The sequence below is a fragment of the Balaenoptera physalus genome (genome assembly GCF_965194825.1).
Source record: "Balaenoptera physalus genome assembly, chromosome: 10".
Taxonomy (NCBI): Eukaryota; Metazoa; Chordata; class Mammalia; order Artiodactyla; family Balaenopteridae; genus Balaenoptera; species Balaenoptera physalus.
Window position 1 is genome coordinate 3,094,299 of NC_138889.1, and position 25,578 is coordinate 3,119,876.

The window sequence follows — 25,578 nt, forward strand, 5'->3', positions numbered from 1 at the left end:
CACAGGCTGCAGGTCTGTAATTCCCGTTGTTTTTGGTATCTGTCCCCAGTGGCTAAGGTTGGTTCAGTGGGTTGTGTAGGCTTCCTGGTGGAGGGAACTAGTGCCTGAGTTCTGGTGGATGAGGCTGGATCTTGTCTTTCTGGTGGGCACGTCCACGTCTGGTGGTGTATTTTGGGGTGTCTGTGGCCTTATTATGATTTTAGGCAGCCTTTCTGCTAATGGATGGGGCTGTGTTCCTGTCTTGCTAGTTGTTTGGCATAGGGTGTCCAGCACTGTAGCTTGCTGGTCGTTGAGTGAAGCTGGGTCTTGATGTTGAGATGGAGATCTCTGAGAGATTTTTGCCGTTTGGTATTACGTGGAGCTGGGAGGTCTCTTGTGGACCAGTGTCCTGAAGTTGGCTCTCCCACCTCAGAGGCACGGCCCTGATGCCTGGCTGGAGCACCAAGAGCCTTTCGTCCACACAGCTTTGATGGGCTCACAGTAGAGTTGACACTGAGTCAGTGGATTTGAAGATATGTCAATAAAAACTTCCCAAACTGTGGGCCGCGGCCACGTGCCGGGGCCACCTGGAGGAGGGCAGACTGGGGCCGGACTTGGGGACCAGCGGCGGGAAGGGGCGCGAGGCAGGAGGGTGGCCGGGAAAGCCCGGGAGACAGCCCAGCCGCCCCGCCAGCTCCCCTGCAAAGCCGAGCAGCCGGAGAGCCGACATTTGTGTTTTAAGACAGAAGGTCTGTCCTCTTTGCAAGCAGAGGGGTCAGATTATGAAAGAGCGTGTAATAGTGGCTGCAAGAAATGTCAATTTTGCAGCCCCAGAGTATTTAAGATCATGAATTGCAAGCTTCACAAAAGCCTGAAAATGAAGCCTCCAGAATGTCCTACAAAGCCGGGTATTACACCCATTGAGTTCCCTCACCCCAGGTTCTGGGGAATCTCAGGGTTATTTTATGTTGGCAAATGTTTATTGAGCACCTACTACATAGCAGTCAAGAAGGGCTTCCTCATTCATTCATTCTCCACTTTATCATCTCCAGGACAGTTTGAAACCAACCAGCTACTTTGTGTCTGTTTGTATCAAATTGTTAAATGGTCACTTATTCATTCTACAAGTAGTTAGTAGTTTGTATTCTGTGTACAAATGCATCTCTACATTGTGGAAAATGAAGATGTCCGTACTCACATACCTTACAAAGTTATTCCCACATTTTAAAAATTATATTATTGATCATGACAATTCTGTTTAAAAATATCAAAGCTTACTATTGTGCTACAGTATTTCATATGTACTCTTAATTAATCCTCATAATAATCATGTCAGAAAAATAATAACATGCCCTTCTTGTCAAATGGTCTGAAAAGTTAAAGGGACTTGGGCAAAAACCCATTGACCCAAGACTCAAGCAGAGAATTTCTTCAGATACTTTGGGGCCGACATAATGTCCAGAATCTTTGACTTGATGTTCAAACCCCCATGTTATGGCTTTTTACATTCCTCCTCTTCTAAGCTCTGTAGTTATGCCCCTGGTTTCACAGTTTCTTGATTGTCTCTGTCTGTTTCTTTCCTCCCAGACGGCCAGGGCTTTGTGAGCGAGGACGAATACCTGGAAATCTCTGACATCAAACGTGACCAGTCCGGGGAGTATGAATGCAGCGCCTTGAATGATGTTGCTGCCCCTGATGTGCGGAAAGTAAAAATCACTGTCAACTGTGAGTAGACCCACTGTCAGCGGGTTCCAGGGGGAAGGAGGGCATGGGGGTTAAGGGGACGAAGAGGTAATGGCAGTGTCATTTTCTGATGGACCCCAGTTGTTTCCAGCAGGAAAAGACAGTATCAGATTGCTGTGCCCATCCACCTCCAGGGCCATGGAGTCTTCCTGTGACTGTCAGAACTTTTAGCTGATGGGGAGACTCGTGAACTCTGGGTTAGTGTGAAGGCTTGAAGAGATGCTGGGGTAAACACAGTATTTTCAAGCAAGAAGTCCTTTTCCTAAAATACATGATCGTTTAGCTGGGAAGGGGGACGTGCACAGCAGGTGACTGATGTGCTTCTCACCTGTCTCACGGACTCGCTCTGCGTCTCCCTGCAGACCCGCCCTACATCTCCAAAGCCAAGAACATGGGTGTCTCTGTTGGCCAGAAGGGCATCTTGAGCTGTGAAGCCTCTGCAGTGCCCACGGCTGAGTTCCAGTGGTTCAAGGAAGATACCAGGTACCTTGAAAGCGGAAACAGGGCATGTCCCAAGCAGAGCTGACAGATCGTTCCCCACGTGGAGGAGGGTGATGAAGTCCAGGGGGAAGATACGGCAAAACCAAACTGATTACAGCCTCCATTATAACAGAGTCTCCTTTTAGAGCCAGAAGCAAAACACGGAGGGAGCTGGGAAGTGGGCAAAACTGATGGACCTTGTTTCAGAATCAGATTAGCTGTAGACACGGCGGTCTTCAAGGACTAGGGGCATGTAGCCCTGGAGCGTGGGCGCCCTTCCCTCTCGGCCCCTGATGGAGGCCGCAGTGCTCATAGCTGGGGGGTAGAGGGGCCGGCTTAGTCCGAGGGCAGGGCTCTGTGAGGGGGAGAGTGTGTGTGTGGGTCCACCTGCGGCGTCTGGACTTCCCGGACCCGCCCGTCTGCCGCCTCACTCTGTGTGTGCAACCAAACCCGTCGCACCCCCTCCTTTCTTGCAGGCTGGCCACCGGCCTGGACGGCGTGAGGGTCGAGAGCAGAGGCCACATATCCACACTGACCTTCTTCAACGTCTCAGAGAAGGATTATGGGAACTATACCTGTGTGGCCACGAACAAGCTTGGGAATACCAACGCCAGCATCACACTGTATGGTGAGCGCAGGAGGCCTGGATGTGGGGCTTGGCGGGGCAGGGGGTTCCAGGGACTCGGGCGGGAGGAGGGCGCAGCCTGCTTGGCCTGTGTCCGTCCATAGGGCTCAACCCCCCACCTTAGATGCGAACGCACCTCCACCGTCATTCTCCTGGCGCACGGTACGTGGTGTGTGCAAGGTAACTGGTACCTCCTGGTCTCGTGCAAGGTGAGCTGGGCACCTCACCAAAGGAGTAAACCGAGCTCTGAACCAAGCTGCACAATGGTTACCGTCAACAAGATGGAACCATGGAACAGGTCGATTGTAGTACTGTCTATTGGTCTGGGGGGTAAATTAGATATAGTTTTAAGATACCTTCTACAGTAAGAGTTGATGATTCCAAGAGTTATATTTACAGTTTTAAGCCAAGTTACCTGCTGCCATCATGATTCTCATGTTGACTGCCTGTCACGTTTTCATTCATTGGAATGAACAGAGCAGGAGGCTTGAGTCCCCATCGGGACGATTGCTCTGTCCACAGCTGAGACAGCCGCCCCTTCTCCGCAGGTCTCTCCCTCCTGCACGGGGGGAGGGGCCTGCAGATCCCTGAGCGGCCCTTTAGGAGACCTCACCCACCCTCGCTCAGTTCTCGCGCTGCTGTGTCCATCTCCTTGTGCAACGTTTCACCCCACGGGCCAGGCCCAGCTTGTGGCGATAGCCCATGTGTGTATGTGCGTGTTTATTTGGTGAGATTTGGTTAGAGGGAAGTGTCTGGTGAATAGGACGAAAAGGTATTCATGTTTCACGTGGACCTCAGACCCTGAACAAGCTTTCAGCATTGACATGAACTGAACTTTGTCCACCAACCATCTGAAATGTGTGATCTATGTCTTTTGTTTTCTCTCTGCATTGTGTGTGCATTGTGCTGTGTGTGTCTTAGAAATAAGCCCCTCATCAGCAGTGGCAGGTGGGTATAGCATGTTCCTTCACTCCTCTGCCTGCCTGAATGCCTATGTTTTTGATTTTAAGCCTCCTTCGAAGACAGGGTTGCCTGCTCCGCCTCCTTGGTTTATTTCTCCTTAGTGGCTAGACTTCAGGGGGTTGGTCTGCACAGTTTAGGTAGCAGGCATGTAGAATATAATGGCTTTCACACATGTGCATATGAAATATCGTTATATGTTTCCAGAGAAGGGCTTCCCCCCCGCCAAAACAAGTAACTTCTACTTGGTGGCCTTAAGAGGGATGAGTATTCTGCTATTTGTACACAGCAGCAGCGAGGGGAACCCAGCCTAGACACCAAATGGATTATCAGATGATCGTCTCCATGGGGAAATCACACTAGTATGAATGTATAATTCCTCCGGCCCAAGGCAAAAAGGGCTAATGACTTAATTCGGAAAGTTTCATTTTAAAATAGAAGTACTTGGGTCATTATTCATAATAATCATCATAATATCTACCAAGTATTGGTTTCCAGGCATCATGCTAGTTCCGTGAAAGACAGGTTATTAACCCCATTTTAAAGATGGGTAAGAGGAGGACCCAGGAGGCTAAGTGACACTGAAGTACGTGTAGCTAGTGAAGGGGTGCTGATGAGACCCAGACCCAGACCCCTCCTCAGTGCTGGAGGGTTTTCCCAGAGGATGAGGGTGTGAACCGTGGGCACACACACTCGCACGCTCCCTCGCGTGCTAGATGGGGCCTCAGCTCTGCCTCCCGAGTGGAAGCCTCACCCTCCCTGTCTGGAATCAATCTCAGCCACATAGCAAATGGTAACTTTTGAATTTTCCAGATCTGGAATCAGCTCTGCAGCTGCCCTTTCCACAGCTCTGGATCCGAGACAATCATGGGCCACTGGCTCTGCTCATACCTTGGTGTCTGTGAATGTCCATCCCTAGGTCTTGATAAAACTTAGAAGAAAGGGTGGGGCTGGGTTGCTTCTCTGCCACTGACCCTGCTGTCACCCCTGAGTCGGTGGGGCTGCCCGTGGGGGGATGCGGCCGACAGAAGGGTTCCAGGACTGACAGCTAGGTGATCCGGGCGCTTGTCCCTCTGTACCATGAACTCAGGAGAGAAGTGTGTCACAGCCGAGAACAACAGTGTGTGGAGATTAAGGATTCGTTCGCCGGCTAGGGCTGCCATAACCAAATAGCATAGGCTGGGGGCTTAAACAACCGAAACTTGTTTTCTCACAGTTCTGGAGGCCAGAAGGCCAAGATCAAGCCAGGAAGATCTGTCAGCTGTTTTTGATGAGGGCTCTCATCCTAGCTTGTAGACGCCCACTTCGTTCTCACATGGCCTTTCCTCTGAGCATGTGCAGAGAGAGAGAGAGAGAGAGAGAGCTGGGGGGTGGAGGAGGGCTCCCTGGTGTGTCTTCTTATTAGGACACTAATCCTAGCCAATCAGGGCCCTACCATTATAACCTCATTTGACCTTAATCACTTCCTTATAGGCTGCATCTCCAAATACACATGGGGGGTTAGGGCTCCAACATATGAACTTGGAGGGCCCAATTCAGCTCCTAGGAAAGACACCGCTTCATATCCCAATGCAGCCAACCACACGAAGCCCATGTCAACAATTAGCCTGTTTGAACCCATTTTCCACTTCTGTCTCCTCTCTTCCACCTGATCTGAATGCGTTCTGTTAAAGGACCATTTGAACATTTATAACCGATCTGCTCATACTCGCCAAAGCCACACAGACACCCTGCACCCCAGGCACACAGTTGTGTTTGCTGTCAAAGACTGTAAGCTTGGTTTTTAGAGACCCTTTAGACTGTGCACCGTGAACCCATCCCAACATACATTCATGACAGGCCTCTCATCTCACACAAACATGTCTTTCCTATGTTTCCTACCTACACGCACAGAACAAAGGGAAATGAGATGAAAGCAATGTCGAAAGAAAGCAGAAGACACAGGCTGTGGAGACAGTGGGCTGAGACAGGAAGTGCTTAGGCAAACTGAGAGACCACGCAGGTAGGTGGGTGATGCTCAAAGATGAATCAGTGGCTGACCTTGACGTGGGATGTTTCCTCCTCACCCACCACCAGTTGCTGCCCCTCCAGAAGCCGCACAGACAGAACAGGTCACCCAGCTGAGTGCCAACTCAAAGTGGCATTTCAGACTGTGCACTTTTCTTAGCCCCGGGCCACTGCCGGGACTGGAGAGGCAACGGAAGGTAGAGAACAGACCAGCACGGGGATGGGGAAAACTGAGTTCCGGTCCTGACTCTGCCACAAACCATGCTGCTCTCTGTTCCGCGGTCGCCTGTAAAATATAAGCACAGGGCAAAGCAGACTCCAGGCTTCTTTCCAGCTTTCTAAGTCTCTGTTCTGAATTTGAAAAACAAAGGGAAACTAGGGTAAGAGGCACATCTCCAAAACCTGGCATCCGTAACCTTGGGAATGGCAGCAGGTGCGGTGCCTATTGCCAGCAACTTGCTCGAAGTATCCGTAAGCTTTCTTGAGTGGGTGAGGCATTGGGAGGCCACCTGGGCCCTAGCATCCTGGAGCCTGGCCAGGTCCGCACGCAGCAGGGGCGGCCGGGCTCAGCTTGCTGGCCACGGCTCTGCCTCTTGCAGAAGCCGCTCACATTCTCTCGACTTAACCACCCATTCTGCTTCCACTGGGTCTTGAGCAAGAGGCCCCATCCCCCTGTCCTTAGGGTGCAAGGAGGGAACATTCTGAACTTGATTACATCCGGCACTGCATTGAGTGCGGGGCACGTAATGAGCTGTGTAAACGTCTGTATTTCTGTATTACTGGAACCGGCAGGGGAGAGGGACAGAGAAGGCAAACAAAGCTAGAAAGGAGGGGGATGCTGCCGAGAGACAGACAAACAGATTTCTCACGCTTTATCTGTGCAATTGCAGCGACACAGATGAGTTACATTAAGAGTTAAGTATCAGGAATGGGGACCGCTCCTAGGAATCTTGTCATTGCAAATGAAAATGGCAAAATATTCTGGTTAATGCAACATCTGGGCTCGGGATTTTTTCCTCAAGGCAGAGCCTCAGCCCCTCAGAGCAGCCAGGAAGAAAGCCTACCTCTTGGCCCCTGGAAACTATGAGGACAGAATCTCTATTTTCTTTTGCTAATGGCCATTCCTCCAGAGAAAATACACATATCAGGCTGGCTCTTCAGACAGGATTTTCATCAACTAAAGGCAGCCGGACCAGCTCTTGTCATCCTGCACCCTGGGCTGCCCTCACCCAGGGTCCCCCCTGGAAAGCTGGTTCAGGCCCTGCCCCCCACCTGCCCTCCTCTATAAAGGCTCCCAACAACCTCACCTTTCCCCCAGGTGGCTCCAGGTGAGACCTGAGGGCTGGGTGCCACCGTTGAGGATGCCAAATCTCCCCTCCCTTCACCTCCAATCCAGCCCAATCCGTGCCTCAGTCTCACGCCTGTGTCCCTCCAAAGACCCAGCCTCCCCTCAGCCCCAGACCTCCCTGGCCCCCAACACCCTGCTTCTGGCTTCTAGGATGTGACTGGCTGTGGCTTTCTTCTTCCCTCTCGGTCTCAGTCTGCTTCTAGCCCCTCCACCTTCTGCCCAGGGGTGGCATTACAGCAAGAGGAGAAGGGTCTTCTGTGTCTTCGGGCATCTTCAAGAGTTGTATCTCAGCCCACCGCTTTGGGTGCTTTAAAAATGCAGATTCATGGGCCTGGTCCCAGACCCATTTCATGAGAATCTCCCGGGATGGTCCTGAGCACGTGCTTTGTAGGCAAGCTCTCCCAGGGAAGCGTAGGACCCGGCAGCCAGACAGTCTACAAGCAGCCGTCTGGGGGCTCCCCGGTCTGTGTCCCTAGCGCTTTCCTCAATTCTGAGCCACAAGACGCTCTGCTACCTGAAGGTCCCAGGGGAATCTCCATCTTTCTCTCCCTGGCACCCCTTCCCTCCTCAAACGTGCACCTTATCTTCTCACCCACCACCTCACTACAATCTCCACGGCCATTCTGACCCTTTCCTCTCCCTCACCCCACACCTGTCAGCCAGCAGGTCGGAGCAAGCAGGCACCAGCCCTCCCGCCACTGCCATCACACTCACGCCGGGGCAGGGGCCTTGTCTGGCTACGACATTCTCTTACCGGTGGGTGGTTCCCTTGTCTTTGATAATCTCTCTTCAATCTTCCACTTCGGGGCCAGGTGGCCCTTCCCAAACTCAGAATGAACCTGTTCACATCCTGCTGAAAACCGCCTCCCAGAAAACCCTCGAAGGCCTTTCCTGCTCTGAGATCAACCTCCCTCGTGGCCCCAAGTTCCCCGCTGCCTTCTCTGCATCCACCATACTAGACACCCGCCCCGCCCTGCCCGGGATGCCCGATCCTATTGCACATTCCAGCCTCGACTATGCTTCTTCTGTCCATCAATTCACTGATTCAGCGAATGTTTGTTTCGAGCCTACTGTGTGCCAGGAGTTAGATTTAGGGTTTAGGTACCGAGAGGAGCAGACTTGCCAACCTCCTACAAGCAAGTAAATAGACATTTACAATAGAATATAGAATCTAAGTGCTGCACTAGAGCAGAGAAGAAGATACTAGCTAGTAGGGGTCAGCCAGAAGGGGCTTCCGACAGCTCAGAACCCTTCGAGGTAAGTACGCCTGGAGCTCAGAGAATTTAAGCCATGTGACTGAATCCTTCCCGCAGATAGCAATTCCACCGTAGAAGGACACGTTAACATCCGGTTTTGCACCCAGGTCTGTCTGACCTTAAACCCATGTTTCTTTCTAACCCGTAGGTATACTGTCTCTTCCAGTGTGTTGAAGGGTCACAGAGGGAGGCGTTTGCCCTCTTCTCTGCCTGATAAAATTGTACTTACCCTTTAAGCTTCCACTCAACGGTGCCCCATCCATAAAGTGTTTCTGAACCCCACTGAAGAATCACTCACCCATCTTTGGGACTCTCTTGGTAGTTTACCCTTAGGCTTATATTTTGTTTGTATTTGTTTCTGCACTAAAGGATGTAGCCCTGTATCTCGCCATAGTTATTGACCCGTAAGCATTGGTTGGGTTAATAAATATATCTTCCAGTCAATGGGGCATCCATTATAGCCTCTTACAGGGTGAAACTCCTCACTAGCCAAAGGAAGGCCAAATATGCAAAAGGTCTTATAGTCTCCCCCACTGCCCCGCAGGGAAGCCAAATCAACATTGCTGACGCTTTCCCTTGCATTCCAGCCCCCCTTACGTCCCAGTTCTAATTTGAAATTTAGGGTCCCCTCCCGTGGGGTCTTTCTCCCTTGTGAGGGAGGCTATCTCAAACATCCCGACAGACTGTTGAGGAAGGCATTCGTCAAATGATTTCTTCTTGCAGAGACATCAAAAGCTGCACATGCCTGTCCATTTCCTGCTGATAACGTATATGATTTTTATTTTCCAAATCCGCAATTTAAATCCAGGTGGGAGGGAATGAGTCAGAGAGAAACACCATCGTTCCTGGCTGATGGCAGCAGCCTCGTCATTTGTATTTTCCCCAACCTGCGAAATGTCAACATATTAGGAGAAAATATGCAGACATTTCACATTTCACTCCTGATGCTGCCTCGCGCCCCTACCCTGCTCCGTCTGAATCCCTGGCATCTGGCCGTTAGCCTGAGCGTTCAGACTTCAGCACGGAGCACTCGGGCTCTGCTGATGTCACCACACGCCCCCGCTTCCGGTTTGGCACAGACCAAAGCCCTGCTGTTTTCAGGGTTGTGATGCGCTGACTGGTTGGAATTAACTTCTGATATGAACTTCCTAGGCCTTGGGCTTTGTGGGAGCACAAAGCAGAGACGGCTGCCTTTTTGGCTTCTTTATCCGCATGCCTTCCTGGAGCTGCGAAGTTCATCTTCCTTGTAGAAAAACACCGGGCCCTGTTTTCTGCTGTAATTAAAGACAGACAATGAAGGAAAAGCTCCCTTTGAAGGGGAACGATGCACCTTCGTCAGCCGGCACTGCTGAAAGTAGGTTTACGTTTCCCCAGCAAGTGTAACAAACACACACCCTCTAATTAGATTTCCTCGCTCCTCTTTTAATCACCGGGAACATCATTATCCTTTTGGTTCCTTGTTAGGAAGGTCACAAAGTTCACATTCATATTTATAAAACGCATCCAAATTTCAGAACAAAACTGTATCTTTAACTTAGACTTCAGATGCCTCCTTGATCTCACTGCGCTATCACCAAGTTCAACTCGGCTGTGGGGTTTTTTTTTTTTCTCTTTTCTTTCCTTCATGTGATCACCTGACCACCTGCTATTTTAGTAGGATTACAGCAACACTTTGCTTTCGAACTTCTTGCTGAAGAACTGTGCCTTATTTTCGTTGCAATCATGGAAAGCACAAGGGTGACATTTCAATACCTTTCTCACGTGTAATGGACCCTCCATTTTTAAGCTTCAAAATCTCGTGAGGCAGGATCCTCATGGGTAAACTTACTTATATAGTTTTCTGGGAGCTTTGTGCTGAGTTTGGGTACTTTGATTTTCAAAATCTGTGCCTCCAGAGGGTGGTCAGCCAGCCCGTGAACGCAGCAGCAAACCCTTGCTTCCAGGAGAGCTAGGCCTGCAGGTTAATTCTATGCTAAACCCTCAACCTTTTTAGCTTTTTAAAAATCTGTAATGTGTAGTATATTTAATTTAACAAAGTAAGTAGCGTCTCCAAAGTGGACTTTATTTTGCTCATTTGTTTGTTTGCCTCTTTATTTACTTGTCTTACTGCTGCTGGGTCTCACACGTGGCCATACCATAAAATCTTCCCTCTGGCCCAGAGTACACGCACTGATTGATTGACCTTCGTGACATTTACCGTTTCTGGAATTTATCTCTTGATCTGTTTCTGTCTCTTTATCTCTTCTTTCTGTGTGCTGAGGACTAACTTATTTTGGTCTGCATATGTCCTCAAGGTATTTAGTTGTCATTGTTGTCATTCACAGTTGGTTTTGTGGCTTTGTGTCATCATGTGAGCTTTTCAAAGACGCTCAACTTCAGGAAAGAAGGAAGCAATACGTTTTTAGTGTTGAGGAAGGGGAAAGGAGCAGCTGGAATGAGGGGAAAGGGCATCATTACATGTTCTCACTTTTAGTTTATCCCTGAAAAATATTTAATTAAGGCTGAGGTTTGTAAGAGATATTCTATTAGACTGAGTCACTGTTAACCATAAATAAAGATTTCTTGAATGTGGTGCTTGCCCACAGAAAGAGTTGGGCTTCTACATGCACTTCCTCAGAATAACTGGCCTTCCTTGGGCAGCCTTTACCTGTGGCTGGAGCCAACTCAGGTCTTGTCAGGAGAGACCAGTCACTTGCTAAGCCAGAGTCACGTTTGCTTTCAGTGGGTGTTTGGCAATTATCTTTAAGAATTCAGTATACACAGGGTCTCTTTATTTAAAGCAGGAGCCCCACAAAAGATACTATTTTAGAGACTAGCAGTTGTGGTCCTGGTTCTCATTCACCCAATTGTTACTCATCCTTTACTTATACTCAGTGATTTTACGTATCATCTTCACTCATCCTCAGAGCAACCCTGCAGGTATAGAGAAAACCACCTCCCCACATATTTTATACATTAAAAAAAAAAACTGTTTGAGAGCAGTTAACCGTCTCACCTGAAGTCATCCTGCAAGTGACTAGCAGAGCCAGAATTCACATTCAGTTCTCCCTGATTTCCTGAATTCAATCCTTTTAGACAGGCGGGGTGCTCCTGAGATGGAAGGGAGGCTGGATTATTTCATTCCAAAGGACTTTCTTCTCAGAATCTGTGAGGGCTTAAAACATATTTGCGTTCATTTATTGATTTAGACTAGGACAGAGGAATTCTAGGTCCTAGAGGAGGATAGGGGGACTTCCCTGGTGGTCTAGTGTTTAAGACTCCGAGCTTACACTTCAGGGGGTGCAGGTTCGATCCCTGGTCGGGGAACTAAGATCCTGCATGCAGCGTAGCATGGCCAAAAAAAAAAAAAAAAGCTAATGGAAGATAGGGTGTGTGCAGGCAGAGGCTGTGCCTGTCTTCCTCTTTGGAACAGAGCCTGGCACATGACAGCACCAGCACGCATTTCTTGAGTGGACGGCATGGCTTCCGAGGCCAGCGTGAGGTCTGCTTCCCTCGCAGACTGGTCCTTTGCCCTTGGACCTGCCATAGAGCGTGGCTTTGGACTCTCTCATTGCCCTGCCCAGTGCCCCACACCCTCCTCCTAGGCCCTAATGGCCGGTGGCCTCTCTCACTCATCTCACCTCCTCATTCTCACCTACCAAAACCCAGCTCAGGATCAACGTATTTGGAAAAGGTCGAAATAAGCCAATATTAGCCTCAACTAACAAGTGGAAGGTAGGGGGTATGGACCCACCAGAGCAGCGCTTCCCACGGTCACATGACTACTTCCTACCATGATCACATGACTACTTCCTACCAGACACTGTCCTAATCCCTCCAGTCCTTTATCCTGAAAACTCCACATTATTACCCCTATTTTCAAGGAGAAAACTGCAAGTGCTTTGTCTGAGATCACGTAGCTGGCAAGCCACAGACTCAGGATTTAAGCCCAAATTGGTCTGAAGCCAAAGTCCCAAGCGTTGGTTGCACTTTTACAGTGGTCAGAGACTTTAACCCCAAAGGGTTTAGGGCTGCAAAGACAAAGCAGCGAGGCCAAGGCAGGGCAGATGCATAGAAGTAATCATGGCACCACACCAGTTCGCTAGACAGCAGCAATCCACTGCTTGCTTCTTCTGTATTAAAGCACAAAGAAGCGTTTGCATAATCAGTTGAGTGGCCTTAGCATACAGAAAGCCTATGGGAGCGACCCAACCCAGATTCTTTTTTTCCCCTCATTTCCAGTAGGATCAGGGTTACCTTGAAGATGCCATTGAAGAATCAGTTCGTCGCTGATGGCCTTTGTCTTTCATTCCTCCAACCTAGAGTATGGTACACGGACGTGAGCCACTCTCTCCTGGCTTTGAACAAAGCCCAAGAGCCTTCCTGTAGGCCCCTCACTTCCTGTAGGCTCAACTGCCAAATCTCAGATGTGTCCAGGATCCATAGGAGGAAAGCAAGGCTAGTTTAATCTCTGTCCTAGTAGATTAGGTAAACTCTTTGGCCAGAATAGCTCAGCCCTTTCTCCTACACTGATTGGCCAAAGGCACTCTGACAATAAATTGCCATGTCGTCTGATGCTTAAATCAGGGCTTATAATACCTGCTAAGGAATAAAATTTCCTGAAAATGCATAGAAAATGAGGCTACAGAAAAGGAAACTTTAGGGTCTAGGAATGTTTGGTGCCCTCTTCCTGTCTCAGGAGATGGCATGCTGAGGTGCAGAAAGCAGGAGTGGTGATGGTTTTGTACCACTGGAAAAGGCCACCTGGCTGTTCCCCAGCTGTGCCTTCTGGGACCGGATGCAGAGTTTCCAGCCATTCAGTAACTCAGGATACTAAAGGAGAAGAGCTCAGAGGTCATGCATCCCAGCCTCCTCTCACTGCAGGTGGGAGAACCAAGGCCAGAGAGGAGCTGGCACTCAGCTGTGAAGCAGCAGAGTCACGTGGAGAAATTGGGTCTCCAGATCCCCAGGCCATCATTCCATGACGCCGTGGCCTCTGAAAAACATGCACAAAGGATTGTTTTCCACAGAGGGGAAGTAGAGTTGTGATAATCAAGGGCACCAACCCTGTAGACAGAGTGACTCAGTTCTAATCCAGCTCTGGGTGTATTGTCTTATGTGGCCACAGGCAGGGTACTTACCTGCTCTGCTCCTCAATTCCCCATCTATAAGATAGGAATGCCATAGGGGTTCATAAAGATAAAACGGATTAGTAGATGTTCAGCATTTAGAGTCATGTTTGCCACACAGAAAGCACCATATAACTATGCCTTATCTCATCCCCCCACGTGGGCTGAGCAGGCCCCATGCCTACCGAGGCCCCCTCAGAGTTCCAGTCCTTGGAGAACTCAGCTGAAGCGAGCTGAAGCTGTAACACCCCTGCCTAAGCAGCATGAACATCTTACTGCCACTGCTACCTGCCATCTTGATGATTCTTCCCCTTCTTTCCCTGCAGCTCGCACTGCTTTGTCTTCCTAATACTCCTCCTCTCCTGTTTGTTTTAGCTACATTCAACCTTGTGCTGGTAGCATGACATCCCCAGAAATGCTAAGCCCACTGGTAGAACTTGGAATAAAGTGATTCCTAAGCTAAAGACCTCTGTCTGTCTAGAATGGAGCCCATTCAATTGTTTCTTAAGTTGATATCAATATAATGAATTAGACAAAGACACACACACATGCATATATATACATATATACATAACTAGTGAATATATATCATATATACAATATATACTTTATATTTAAATATTCTTTACAAAAACATATGGGTCTTATACATCTGTGTTGCCCATTTCCTTTTAAACTCATTTAAAAATCTAAATCACTCATCTTTTGCAGAAGACAATATAGAGAATTACCTTGAGCTTCAAACTGGGCCTTTTCCAACTCAGCGCATTCTGTAGGCCAGTACAGTTCCTAGGATATATGCCTGGACTGATGGGGCCCCAGAGTCAGGCTACTTTCTATAAATATTTATGAAGCTGTCGTGGGGACCATAGCAATGGGCTAAGGACTGGGCTCTGCCCTTATCTGCAAATGCTCTATAACAAAAGTACAGAAAACTATGAGCAAGACTCAAGCTATCGAGGAAATATGAATTTGTAGTAAATAGGAGAATTGGACTGTAAATCAGAGGAAGAAAAGGAATCCTGCTGAGATCCCTGGGGTGGGAACACTTGGATGCCAGCTGCTGGAGTGAGAGAACCATCCGGCCCCAGGCTGACGGCATCACTGCCCGCCCAGCAAGGCCTGGATCCGCGCCATTGCACTGACCAGCAAGCCACGTGACCTGGCTCCCGTCTGAGGAGACCCTGCACCACTGAGGCTTTTTTCAGTAGTAAGGTTACTTCCAACAAGCCAATTTACTAGTAAAGGAGGCGGTGAAGCCCTGCGTTTCTTGCCTGTCACTCCGTCCCTTTGTCACTGGCCCTACAGGGTTGCTTCTAATCCCTTGACTAACACTTAGTTTTGCTTTCCCCGGAATACTCTCTGCTCCCTGCTCGCTGGCTACTCTGGTCTTGCTTATGACCCTAAATTCGGATGCTGGTAAATAAAGGTGATGGAGGAGTACAGGGGCAGAGCTGGTCACTCAGCCTTCCACCCTGGGCCCTCGGAACAGGCAAGGCGATACCAGTGCACGTGGTTTGTCTTCTCAAGGATGCAGATGAAGGGAAAGGGATCGCACCTGTGATTCTGTGGTCTTATTTCACAGCAGAATGTGAGGGTTTCACGAGGGGTGTGTAAAAGGGCCAGAGAGAGGGAAGAAGAAAGAAAGAGGTTGAGGGAGAGCCCTGCCAGGCAGGGGCGTAAGGTGGCTGTTGGGTCTGAGAACGGGGGTCCTCTTTGTCACCTCTGGAGACGCATCGCTGAGTGCTGGGACAAACCCGACCATAGTCTTTAAAACTCTGGGTGTATGTATTCATTCTTCCTTAGCGGCTTTGGGAGACGCCGCCCCAATATCCCAGTCACACCAGATGAAAAGTCAGCCACATCAACACCTAGACTCCTGTGTTTCACAAAATCTTCTCTTCCTCTCCTTCCTCCTCCCACCTCTTCCCTCCACTGACCCTCATCCCTCTCCTTCCCCTCCCACCCCTGTGTGTCCTGGACACGGTTTCCAAGGAGAGAACACAGGTAGAGGCGCTGCTTACAAAGGTCCTGCCCTAACCTGTCAGCCTGCACGTCTAACCATTCCCTCCCTCTACTTCTTTTAGTTTTTAAACCCCAGTCTTTGAGAACAGGCTGTAGGGTCCAGGCACCCCAGCGATAAGCCCCTTTGAGTTTCTCCCAATGGGCACTTTCCATTTACGCAGACTTGGAAGGGTCACTGGTGGGTGGGAGCTGCTCACAGAGAAGCATGTCTATGTGGTGCTTGTCAGGGGATGAGGATGGTGCCCTCTGGGTGTGCACTAATGGGTCTGTCTCTCTTTCTCCCACACAGGGCCTGGAGCTGTCATTGATGGTGTAAACTCGGCCTCTAGAGCACTGGCTTGCCTCTGGCTATCAGGGACCCTCTTTGCCCACTTCTTCATCAAGTTTTGATAAGAAACCATAGGTCTTCTGAGCAACGCCTGCTTCTCCATATCACAGACTTTACCTACACTGCGGAGAGCAAACCAGTTTGGGCTTCTTTTTGTTTGTTTCTGTTCTTCTTCTTGATTTGATTTTTTTCTTTGTTTGGTTGGTCTGTTTATTTGATTTTTCTATCCAGTCTGAATGAGTGGGGTTGGGGGGGGAGGGGTGTGCAGGGTTCTACCACGTGTAGGATAATCATTCATTGGTGTGTCCAAAAATGGAATCTGTTCCTCTACCTTGGCCCTTCCCTTTCCTCTGCCTTCCTGACACCGTCACCACCAACCCTACCCCCCCAGTAAACCATAAGCTCCATCTGGGCAGAAAATGTGCCTCGTGATAAACACCCTGAAGATACAACTTCACTTATAATGTAGTGCACAGCAAGAATTATATCCAAGTGTCCTATTATCTGCGTCTTTTAAGCTTTGGACCATTTTCCTGACTATAATGTACATATCACTCCTTCCATGCTTATTATTGTCTAATTACATGAGGGTTCACATCCTTTCTTTCTGGGAAGTTCTCTCTCTATATATATATGAAACATTGCCATCTATTTAGCCATTCTGCCCTATCTGCTTTCTCTACCAGCTATAGGGATTCGAAGTTTAGGGATATGCACACAACCCAAAACTAAACATTTAGAAGCCATGTGACCGAATAAAGGGGGAAGCATTTTGAGGATGGTACTTCTCTCAAAAAAATGCTGTCCGGTTCATAAATAGTGATCCGCAGATGGCTGATTATTTAGGTTTTATCAAGCTCTCCATGAAAGTAATCATACGGTTTTTCCATCTACTCAACTGTCTGATTGATCGTTCCATCCAGTTATCTACCCACCCATCTTCTTCTCTAGCAATCTATTTACTTTATTTATCCATCTATCAATGTAATTATCTAACACGTCTTTCTATTTCTTTCCCCACTCTTCACTATCAATCCATCCCCACATTAATCTCTAACCATATTGTGTCTATTCCACTGGATTCATGTCTCCTCTACCTTCTGCAGATATTGGCATCTTCAAAATGACCTATCAGCTTCTCATGCGAAAGCCAATGATCTCACAGGCTAACAACATAGAAAAGCAATATGTCATGGACTGTCTGGAATGTGCTAGCCCATCTACCCAAAGTAGATACTGGTAAGAGATGGGCAAAAGTAGCAATCGAATGATCGGTCACTCACTCTTCCCAGCAGAGACTGTGTATTGAGAAACACCTTCTTGGGAAGCAGATCAGCCTCGGCAAAGCCTTGATGAGTATCGTGTTTTTTCTTTCTTACCGGAAGGACAGGGTGCCAAAATTCATGTTTCTCTCAGCCTTTCAAGAAAGTGCATGCCAGGAAACTATGGGACTGTGCTTAACAGCAAGAAGGTGAGAGAAAAAAACACACCTCTGTCTCTGCAGTGTGAAGAGAGCCGTCCATCTGAGTGGGATGACTTCTGCTATTGTCTCCTCTCTCCTCCAGTTTTGGTTTCATCTGTTTGAAAACTATCCAGTAAAAAGCTGATGAAAGCCAATTACATGGCGGGTGTGTTGACAACTCTGGTATATGTTTCAGGAAGCTCTTCTGAGCTGAGGGCACTTGAGCAACTGACAATTTCCAGGCACTTGATTAACACAACACTGCAAACAGAAGGGGAAAGTGACACACAATTTCCTCGGATACAGGCTGCTTCTCCAGGAGCTTTGGAGAAGAATGCCCTCAGCTCTCCATGTTCAGAACAGATCTTTCCAGAACACAAAGAAGAGCTGACCTGATCTTTCTGTATTGTCTCCTGGGACAAGAAGGACTCAGCCAGCAAGTGTGCCAGGGTTGCAAGACGATGGCATTGGAAGCCTGCAGGGCTGTGCCCTTGTCCTGTGCTGCAGGGAGTGACCTGCTGAGGATGAGAAGGTGTGTCAACAGTGACTGTCTCCCAGACCTGCTGGAGACCCGCTGGAAAAGTCTTGCAGCTCCACAGTCTAAAACATGAGAAATACCAGCTCCATAGAGTTCCGTTCCTTCGATGCTTAATAATTGATCTTCTTCCTCTGAAATGTGGCCTCTTTGTTTTTGTCCGTTATGGCACATGAACATGCCATACGCAGTGGAGAAACACACACACACACGTAGGCTGTCTTGGCGTACAAAAAGCTAGGCGCTTCCTTAAGAGAGCTGGCATGAATGAAATTAATATTACACTTTCCAGCTGTAAACAGACATCTGCATTTCCCAGGGAGTTGCCAGGAGCCAGACTGGGGGAACGTAAATGATGTGCCAAAAGCAGTGTGTGGATTTCAAGTTCCAGGGACAGTCGAGAACAGGCATGGAGTCAGAATTAAAGGTCGGACATCAGTGTTTCAGGCCTGTCACCACACGGGGCTCCGGGAGCCGGGCTGGTGTCAGACACTGAAGGAGTGTTTAATGTGTCATTTGAATGTTCTGCTGATAATACTCTTGTTCCTTTGGAGTAAAATAAGTGTGGAGGCTGTGGAGACGGTACCGTCTTGGAGAACGCGGTGCTTGAAATGGACAAGCTGGGCATATTCCTCACTCCGGGACTTGATCTAGAGGAAGGCGCCCGTCCTCCTTCAGCCAGGAGGATCCAGAACCTTCCCAGCACAATGAGCCTGGGTCGCAGACTCACTGTGGAACTCTGTGCAGCCTCTTCCACTGGATACTGGGAAGCATGTCTGGTAGTTACAGGTTCCAGCCCTGTTTCAGAGGGAACGACGCCTACCGTTAATCCTCACCTGTCTGGGATAAAGAAAACCAAGGAAACAAGACCCAAGAAATGGGGCAGTGGGAAAGGAAACCCTTCTGCACAACAGACATACTCCAGCTTCTGGGTTGTTTGGGTTCCTTTGGTGGGGATGGCTCCATAGGACAGGAGCTGTTACCCAGCATCTTGAAGCATATAGAGCAGCAAACGCTTACTAACGACACTATACACACTCACTTTACATATGGCAGGCGGATGGATAAGGCCTGCTGGAGAGATTTTTTTCAAGGTGCCAGTGATGGGGGCGGGGGTTAGGGCAGAGGAGGGAAAAATGAATTATCGAGTCTCTGAGGACATGTGGCTCTTCATAGGTTTTGCACGTGGGAAGGAAACCGAATAAGGCTTATCAGGAAATCAGGTGAGAGGAACTCAGCTATGTAGGTACTCTGAAACCCTCCCCCTTCCAAGACCAAGTTAATATGTATTCCCACCAAAGTAATTCCAATGCCAGTGCTAGTGTTAAGGCCCTGGCCAAGCCTGTTTTTCAGTAGTTTCATGTCAAGTGCCTGATACAGTCTTCTGCAAGTTGAAGAAAATGCGTTTAGTTTTTCTCATTCTTGTTTTAACTGGGGGAGGGAGGCCATACAGGCGAGTGGTGGTCAAAACGTGCACCTGTTTCCTACAGAGAGATGACGTGTGGCTGTTGTGTTATAGTTGTATTCAACTAAACAGAAGGGAAGTTCAGGCTTTGTATCACAAAGAGGCCTGGGGCTCTTTCCTCTGAAAGCCATGCCTCACGCTAGACAATTCATTTCACACGTTGGTCAGTTAGTTCTCAAAACCTGGGTGGGAAGTGTCCTCTGGGACTCGGGACAAGTCCACAGCCAAGGATGAGTTCAAGGATGTGTCTCTGCACCAATGCAGCCACTTGCTCTCCACATGGAGGAGTTGGTGATCTCTCCTTATGCCGGGAAAAGTCACGTGAGCAGAGTAGAGAACCTTAAAGTGGGCGGTCCGTCTCCAGGAGAGCTTTTCCACCGCAGTGCATCAGGAGTGGCTGTAGATTGGTGGGTACTTCCAGTGCCAAGGGAAGGTTTTCTCCTCTGTGGCTGTGTGTGGATGTTATCAGTGGGAGGGGAGGAATGGGGTGAGAGATGGGGCCATGTCATCTTTTCCAATCTGACCCTGAGTCCGCACCAGAGAAAAACTGGCTTTGTCATACCTGGAACCAGCCCCCCTTCCCCCCACCAAAAACCTCCACAGAATTAAAAACAAAAACAAAAACAAAATTTAATCTCTTTGGAATTCGAGGAAGCAGGGGAAGCAGCATAAAATGTTTCTAGTTGGCAAAAGTCATTTTTTTTCTTTTTCTCCAAATATGAGGATTGTTTGCTTTCGTTTTGCATCAGCCCTATTCCTAGAAACTTATGCCCAATTGCCTCCCCTCCTACTCTTCAAAACTTCCTTGTTTATTTTATTTTAAGACAAATAAGTTGGAGCAGTTGCAGTAAAACTTCACAGGTGTGTAACTAGGAAGGCAACATTTTCAAAAAATACCATATGATGAGAACTCCTAATGCTCACTAACAGCCAACAATAAAAATGCCAGTCTCATTTCCCTCATTTCTTGAGAGAAGAGAAGTAAATGAAAGGAGGAAGAAATAGATATGCAATTAAAAGATGTGGCGAAAAGAGAGAGCTGAACCAGTGCAATTTAGCCTTCAGGTGCAGAACGCTGGCAGTCCAAGAGGATGTGGAGTGGACTCAATTAGACACGATTGTCATCAGCCTGAAAGTAGCCAGCGAAGCCTAATTTCCCATATTTTAAAAGACATTCCATTTTGTTTCTTTCAACAGTGCCCTTTTAAAGGCACAGGGTTGTTTTAGTTGTTCCATGACCCTGAGTGGGGAAAGAAAGATGGTGAACCCTCTACTCTTTTTCTGGGGGGGGGGGGCCCACATTCTACGCTATTGGCAGATTTATAATGATATCGATCATAGCAATGATAAGTAATAATAGCTGCCCTTGTGTTCATTAAAGGGAGCTTTTTTAATCATTCAAAACCTTTTGTGACATGTAAAGTGCAGTTGTGAGGAATGTGTGGGTGTACGAAAATGTATCTGTCAAGTTCAGAGTCCTCTAGATTAAAAAAAAATATGACATCAATGGTGCCGTTATAGCTGTGTCAGACCATGGGTGTGCCCATTTTCACAATTATCCTTAAAACAAATCTATGTTCAAATGCTTTAAAATTTTATCACATGATACAAGAGTATAACTTTGTCAGCCTTCTAGAGTTTTTGTTTTTCCCCTTCTATTTTCTTTCTTATTTTTTCCTTCAAAAATCAATGAAGACTTGATTTCTGTCAATAATTGTATTAAGGGTGAATATACTACCTGAATTTTGTGCATGTTACATTGTAGTTGTAACCTTTTCTAATTCAGGATGAATACGAGATGGTTGTGATTGTGCAGTGTATCAATAAAGTTCAAAGAAATTTGTAACTTTTGGGGGGCTGTTTATTAGGACACCTCACTGGGTATCCAGGAATGGAGAAAACTAGGCAGGCTGTGCTTCTCCCGTGTGTGTGTTTTAGGCTTTGGGAAGCAGATGCAACCAGAAAACTGGGTAGCATTTCCCTCTCTCTCTCTGCCTCTCTCATGCATGTATGTACCCACATAAACACAGAATACTATGAAGCCTAGGCAATTTCATATTACAACTGTATATCACATATCTATGCCACTTACAAATAATATAAAGTACAATATTATAAAATGCAGCTGCAGCCTCAAAGTCTAAATTATTTATTGACCTAGGCTAAAATGAAATCACAAGAGAAGTTTCAGAAAAAGAATGACCAGCTACTGCTCGTTTTGAGCGCTCCTTGAGTTCCTGCAGGTTGAGTCCACCAGATCAAGCACCACTTTGACAGGAGTCAGTATGAGAAAATATGGTGACTATGATACACATTTATTCTTAAAAGCACATGCCGTTGGAGGAACTGTTCTCTGTCTTAGGTTTACTGTAGCATCTATAGGGTAATAGCATGAGAAAGAGATCTGGAGAACGAGCTCCTTTCCTCTGATTGTCTTTCCTAAAACATCTTTCTCTTTCAGTAAATCTCCCACCACTTGGTCACACATTCATCTGCTCTTCTGAAGGAACAGGTATTCACCTCTTTCTTGCAACCCAGATTCTCACCAACCATTTATACATCAACCAACCCTTCTGAGCTCTGCCGTTGACTACATGTGTGATCTTGGACTGGACGTTTTACCTTGCTCATCTTTGTTTCCTCAGCTGCACCACTGGTGAATCTACCTCCCTCAGTGTGTTCTATCAAAATTCCCTGGACAGTTTTTGTTTCCCTTTCAACCACTGGATTCCTAAGACTGCCCCCAAATAAAGCTTAGGTCAGTGGCCGATGATTATTTGGGCACGCAGCAGAAAGTGGGGGAAGATTCTTCAGTTGTACATCTTCTCTGGCCAAGACCCCAAGCTGGAGTTATGAGGCTTGTTTCTCAAGGCTTCCTAGACAGACAAGGGCTAATCCTGGCCTTTCATGACTCTGTTTCCCCTGCAGGGGATGGAACACAGATAACTTGATAGACTCTATCATGTTCCTTGTAAATTAAAATACGGAGGACGTGGTGGGTACCAGTGATGGAGAGTTTCTAATTTCCTCAGACTCATTGTAAAATCATGACTTGTCGAGGAAATGAATTTCCAGTTCTAACGTCTTAATGCCTTTAATGCTCCCCGTCACCCTCTCCTTTTTCTTCTTCCTTTTAATCATCCTCTTCCCATCCTCACCTGACCCTCTCCTGCTCCTGTTCATACCACAGCATTTACCCATCCATCTGCTTGCCTGCTTGCATAGACATTTATCGGTCTTTCACTTCATCTGGCCACTCAGCTCCATCAATCATCGATGTACCAATTTATTTCTCCATCAGCTAACCATTCACCTATTCACTCACATATTATTCCCCCATTTTTCTAACCCTTATTCCATCTATTCACTCATGCACCTCCCTAATATGACAGTTCCCCACCTATTTATTTAAACCGTCTAGCCATTCTTCACCTGTCAATCCATCCAGCAAGCATCCTCCAACCAGCCTTTGGCAGACATACCTATTTACCAACCCACTTGAAGTGGGTGATGAAAATCTTTGCTGTTACCTTTCCATTCTGCAAGGGAGGCTTTATCTAGTTATTCTTAAGCATGGCAGCCAAACGATAGGATGCATTTTCATTATCTTTGCCCACAATGCACCCTATTAAAAACATATACGTAGAGAAGGGCTTTAGGGTATTTATTAAGGGCATACTTCCTCCTATCAGGATTGTGACAGTAGACAGAAGGTGGAGAACTGGGGGTGTGGTGGAAACACCCAGAGGAGCAGATGCTAATGTATAACTTTCTAACACTAGGAAGGCAGTCAAGCCATGAGCATGAGAATTGACTGAGGAGATAGACAGGAGAGACCTCAACTGGCAGCTGTTCCTTCTTTTCTGTTTGATTTTCTGTTAAATAAATGACCTATTTTGATGAAGACCAGGGGATGGGACTGATTGGTACCAAATCCTATGATCAGTTTTAAAAACCAACACCCTCACGCTACAAATGATGCTACCTTTCTTTAACATGTTCATCTGTCCATTAGGAAGTCTCTTTTTTTCCTTAAATGTTTTTCCATATATTCATTTATTCATCCATGCATTGAATTTAGAGAGGAACTCCCTTAAGGAGCTCACATCTAAGATGTGAAAACAGCTGTATACACAGAAAACATACAGGGTCGTATTGCAGCTCTTAGGATATGAGAAGGGAGCTGCAGAGGGAGCAAATATTGGGAGATAATTAGGAGGCTTCTTCCCTCTGCCCCTGTCCCAGGGATGCAGTCAACTGATTGAGGCAGGGGATATTGTGAACAGGTAGATCACTACGCAAATAAATGGGGCACCAGGACCACAGCACATACCATCTGGAGAACGTCAAGTCTGCTTGGAATAGAAGGGGTTTTTTCTGGCGGGGGGTGTTGAGAGTCTTTCATTGGATCTCAAAACTCTGTAAACCTTTCTGATGAGGGGAAGAGGAAGCAGAGACTGGGGAGCACAGGCAGAGCTGAGAGTGGAAGGGTGAGCGGCAGAGAGTATGGTCTTGCTGAATGGTTTCCTCTAAACCGAGTTTGTTCAGATAAGACATTTATATATATATATATATATATATATATATATATATTTTTTGATGTGAACCATTTTTAAAGTCTTTATTGAATTTGTTACAATATTGCTTCTGTTTTATGTTTTGGTTTTTTTGGCCCCGAGGCATGTGGGATCTTAGCTCCCCGACCAGGGATTGAACCTGCACCCCCTGCCCTGGAAGGTGAAGTCTTAACCACTGGACCACCACTTGCCTAAAACTCTGCGATTTAAGATGAAAGACATGGCTCATTTGCATTTAAGTGTTTAACAGCATCTCTTATTTCAAAATAAGAATATTTACAGTTCTTACCTGTTCATTATGTGCTTTGTCCTATAAGACATATCTCCTTCTATTTAGTTTAAGTTCTCTGTTTTCTCTTCAGAGACATAGTGTGATACCCAGTCTCATCTTCATTAATAAGATGCTAATAATACCCACCTCAGAAGACTGACCGTGAGAATTATTAGGTGTGAGTAGGTAAGGATGTTTAACATTGTACCTGTTACGTATTAGTTGCAAAATAAACGTTAGTCGTTTTTCTTTTCCTCCTATTCTTCCCTCAGCCTTCCCTCCATGTCCTCACTTAACTGATCCTCTATATGGCAGAATCTCAACTGTGTTTGCTTCTTTCAAAAAAATGAAAACAAAATATTTTATAAGGGGCTTCCCTGGTGGCACAGTGGTTGAGAATCTGCCTGCCAATGCGGGGGACACGGGTTCGAGCCCTGGTCTGGGAGGATCCCACATGTCGCGGAGCAACTGGGCCCGTGAGCCACAACTACTGAGCCTGCGCGTCTGGGGCCTGTGCTCCGCAACAAGAGAGGCCGCGATAGTGAGAGGCCCGTGCACTGCGATGAAGAGTGGCCCCCGCTTGCTGCAACTAGAGAAAGCCCTCGCACAGAAACGAAGACCCAATACAGCCAAAAATAAATTAAAAAAAAAAAAAGCCTACCTGCTTTATAAAAAAAAAAAAAAATTTTATAAGTTATTTAAGTTTAAAAGGAAGAAAGGAATCTCTGAGTATTGGATGATTCAAGGACACAAGCTTGGAAAGTGAGAAGATTTTTGGTAGAACCCCCCAGGAATGTTGAAAAAATAGAGAGAGTAGAAGTTCATTTCAACTTAATACACATGTATCGACAGCTAGTATGTGACATGTACCGAGGATAAAAATGTGAGAAGCAGAGTGACTGTCCGGGAAATCCCAGGCCAGAGGAGGATTTAGAATTACATCACGACATGGTAGGTGGTGTCAAGGCCAGAGGAGCCCAGGAGAGGACACGTAGCCAGATCGCAGGGCTCAGTGCTCGCCTCCAGAAGAGGAGATGCCTGAGCTGGGTCTTGCAGAGACAGAAGGAATTAGCTGGGAAAAGGAAGGGGAACAGCTAAGTAATGGTAGATGCTCACACTTGATGAACCCATACAGGCACGAGAAGCATAGCAAGGTCAAGAACAGCGCTGATCATCCCAAGATGGGTGAGGGCAGAGGCGGCATGGCAGGCAGAAGGAGTAAACAGGGACGAGATCCTTAAATCTTGACAAGAAATGCTGAGATGTTGAGACTTGTCTTAAAAGAGATAGGGGAGTTGTAGAAGGATTTAATCATAAGAGTGGCTAGACTGTATTTGCAATTTAGAAATATCACCACAGCAGGAGGGCAGATTAATGGGCATTGGTCAAACTGGCAAAGGAGAAACTAA

The 25,578-nt window shown here is 47.3% G+C and overlaps 1 protein-coding gene across 4 annotated transcripts in view; it reads left to right on the forward strand.

Annotated features, from left to right (window-relative positions):
* Window positions 1–21,445, forward strand: part of OPCML (opioid binding protein/cell adhesion molecule like) — a 1,230,378-nt gene extending 1,208,933 nt beyond the window's left edge. For 2 of the 4 annotated variants that reach the window (XM_082476230.1, XM_082476232.1), the window contains 5 exons: window positions 1,567–1,704; window positions 2,085–2,205; window positions 2,679–2,830; window positions 3,749–3,775; window positions 15,821–21,445. In XM_082476230.1, coding sequence (XP_082332356.1) covers window positions 1,567–1,704; window positions 2,085–2,205; window positions 2,679–2,830; window positions 3,749–3,775; window positions 15,821–15,921 — 539 coding nt within the window. In that variant the 3' untranslated portion in view covers window positions 15,922–21,445. The remainder of the gene's footprint in view (window positions 1–1,566; window positions 1,705–2,084; window positions 2,206–2,678; window positions 2,831–3,748; window positions 3,776–15,820) is intronic. The other 2 variants (XM_082476231.1, XM_082476233.1) reach the window with 1 other exon arrangement.
* The last annotated feature ends 4,133 nt before the right edge of the window (window positions 21,446–25,578 follow it).